The 2961-nt window shown below is 39.6% G+C and overlaps 1 protein-coding gene across 13 annotated transcripts in view; it reads right to left on the minus strand.

Annotated features, from left to right (window-relative positions):
• The window catches only part of cald1a (caldesmon 1a), a 60030-nt gene that overhangs the window by 21465 nt on the left and 35604 nt on the right, over positions 1 to 2961 (minus strand). For all 13 annotated transcript variants that reach the window (XR_004327737.1, XR_004327736.1, XM_032505182.1 and 10 more), the window contains exon 3: positions 1259 to 1396. Coding sequence is in view for 11 of the 13 variants with exons in the window: in XM_032505182.1 (XP_032361073.1) it covers positions 1259 to 1396 (138 nt within the window). In the remaining 2 variants the exon portion in view is untranslated. The remainder of the gene's footprint in view (positions 1 to 1258; positions 1397 to 2961) is intronic.

Below are 2961 nucleotides of genomic sequence, written 5' to 3' on the forward strand. Positions count from 1 at the left end.
GCAAATTCAGCATGTTTAGCTAACTAGCTTACTACAGTAATAACTAGGTCTTCCAATGCTTCTGAGGTTAAACAATAAGCCCAGGTCACTAGTGCATGCACTGTGCAGCTGTTCCTGGATATTATCAGATTTGAGCTAAAACATTGGGATCTGGTCTGGGATTTATTGGATTTGGGGAAATTTGAAACTCCAGTAAAGCCCAGTTTATGTTACTTGGAGATACCAAACACACTGGTTAGTCATTACACTAAAAGCCATTTCTATATGTAATAATAAAAATGGAAACACACTGTTTCAAATTACAAAAAAAGCTAAGCCAAATAAGGTTAATTTAGAACAAAATAACATTCTGATTTATGCCTAGTCCACATGTACACAGATATTTTTATTAACGGTGTTTTCCTTTGATTAAAAAAAATAAACTCATCCACGCAAGTAAGGTTTACGGGAAAATGCAAAAACATGCTATCAAGTGCTGTCAAGAGCATGCCAAACCAACAGGTGGTGATATAACCCTAACCGTTAAGCCATGTTGGCCAATCAGAAGCCTGAAGTTCCCCCATAGAGGTCCAACCGGATCTAGTCCGTCTCATCCAAAGCTCGGTTTTGAAAATACCTGTGCTTGTGTGGACAGGGCCTTAGTCTTACAATATCATGTGTACCCATGAAGTGCATATTTAAAAACGTTCTCCTTTTAAAAAGTCACCTGGAAACCGAGTTTTAAACAAAATTGTGGAGCTAACGTTAGCTAGTATGCTACTGGTAGCAATTACCAGCCATAAATGATATGACTGGTTTTGTTTATTCTGTCTGGAATCAAAGCCACTCTTGCCATTCATTTTGAGCTGTAAACAACCACCATTATCATTGTCGTGTAAATTATTACTGTAAAAGCAAAAAACAAAAAGCTTGACATGCATAGCAACAGCAGCTGAGAGCTTAGCGAACGGTCAATTGTTTTGTGAAAGATTAAAACAACTGAGCGTTCCCACTTTCCAGAAGTCTTAAAATAATCTCCAACTCTACAATATACTGTTATGTTTTTACAGCAGATTGTGAAGTAATTTTTGGTGACATTCTTCTTAGTTGTCCCAACGTTTTTCACATATAATAAAGAATTTAACAGGGCATGATGAGATAACAGTGACATTTAGGCCTTGCCCCCTTTCCCTGCTGCTCTTCTGCCCCTTAAGCTAGACCAGCAATTGTGAACAAAACAGTTGGCTGTGGACTTTATACTTGTGGCAGACAGTGTCACCTGTGGCTGTTGGTCATGACCAGACTGTCTGGCTGTCCGCTCGGCTCATCACCCTCCCTGCCCTTCATCCTCTCCTGGCGTGCCCTGCGCCGTCTCTCGCGGGCCGCCTCCTCCTCATCATCATCATTCTTCGCCAACCTGAGGGAGACAAAAGAAGAGAGACAGAAAGGATGAAGACACAAACAGAGACTTTTTTCAGCTTTCAACCTTAAACCCTTCACCCCCTTCTGCCTTCCCTCAATTTAGCTTTACGGTTAGAAACTTGAAAGTGACCAATTCTTTAAATTGGACTGTAATCATCACATTGTCCAAACCTGGTGGATTTATCCAAAGCTTTTTTTTTTCTTCTCTCTCCTATCAGGCTGACCTGTCAGCTGTGCAACAACCAATACTTCTTATCGTGGAAGCAGTTTTCATGAGCTGATAAAACCTCAGCCTGGAGACATGGCTTGGCTGAGGATAAGAGAGAGAGCTAGAGAAACAGTTCTGGGTCCACAGCTTGCACTGGTCTGGTCAGTGTTGGAACAGAGCTTACTGTATGAACTACAAAACAACCATTAGCCTTTAAAGTTTATATTTCTACAAGGAATTTAATACCATATTAAAGCTAGAAATCACATTTTTCTTGGGTTAATAAAATCTTGTGTCATAACAACAGACATAGGCGTGAGCTTTGTTTTAAAGATACTGCCTCTTGTTTAATACATTCTGGAAACAATCTGAGCTTAGCTGAGACACCCAAGTTAGCACCTTCCCAGTTAAAAGGAATAGTTTGTCATTTTTGGAAACACACTTGTTTTATTTTCTGGCAGAGAGTTAGAAGATCCACTACCACTCATGTATGTACGCTAAATATCAAGCTACTAAAGTTTAGCTTAGCACTAGAATACCCCGGGAAATGTTACCAGTGTGAAACACAGTTTCTCTTTTGGTGATGTATTTTCTTACTACTATGCATAAATGCTCAAGCATTAAGTAAATGAAGAGCGGTCACGCCAGGTTGTGTAAGGTAGAAATCATTTTTTTTTTGCTTTAGACACTAAGAATTTGAGAACTGCTTATTTCTAGTCGTTCCATCTTGTCTTGCCATTAGCAGGGATTAATCCATTTAAAAAACCAACCGCCCATATCCTTCATATAACAAAATCCAAAGCAGACATGCAGGGGATTATGCACGTCTTTATTAAATGCAGTGGTTTAAGCAAAGGGTGCGGCTGCATACAATCAACACAACTTCATTGTTCAAAATGTAGTTGGCTCGTGAACTACTGTATATTTATGCGCTTAAATTTGATTAAAAGCAACAAGTTGAGGCCTCTCGCTGGAGCCGGTCCAAAATTACTCTGAGAAATTCAGAATATCTAAATTAAACACAAGTAGACAGATTTAGGGAAAGACACTTAAAATAAAAAAAAAGTATTTTTAATGATGTATTATAAATCAAAGCACCATCAACTGAGGATATCTTAAAAACAGTTATGTACAACCAGAGACAGGATTTTACCTTTATTCTGAAGTATCAAATTAGTTCCCAAATGGCTGTGTTTCTGGCCACCTGACATCTATGAACTCAGCTCCATGCTTGATCTGCGTTGCCCCGAGTGACCTTTACACTCCCACTGCTAACCACATGCCTAGCTACCTGACATCACAGCGCCGCCTTTGAGGTCAGCCAGCGAAGCGTGCTATTGCATGTTAATTGC

Source organism: Etheostoma spectabile, chromosome 23 (assembly GCF_008692095.1).
Source record: "Etheostoma spectabile isolate EspeVRDwgs_2016 chromosome 23, UIUC_Espe_1.0, whole genome shotgun sequence".
Lineage (NCBI taxonomy): Eukaryota > Metazoa > Chordata > Actinopteri > Perciformes > Percidae > Etheostoma > Etheostoma spectabile.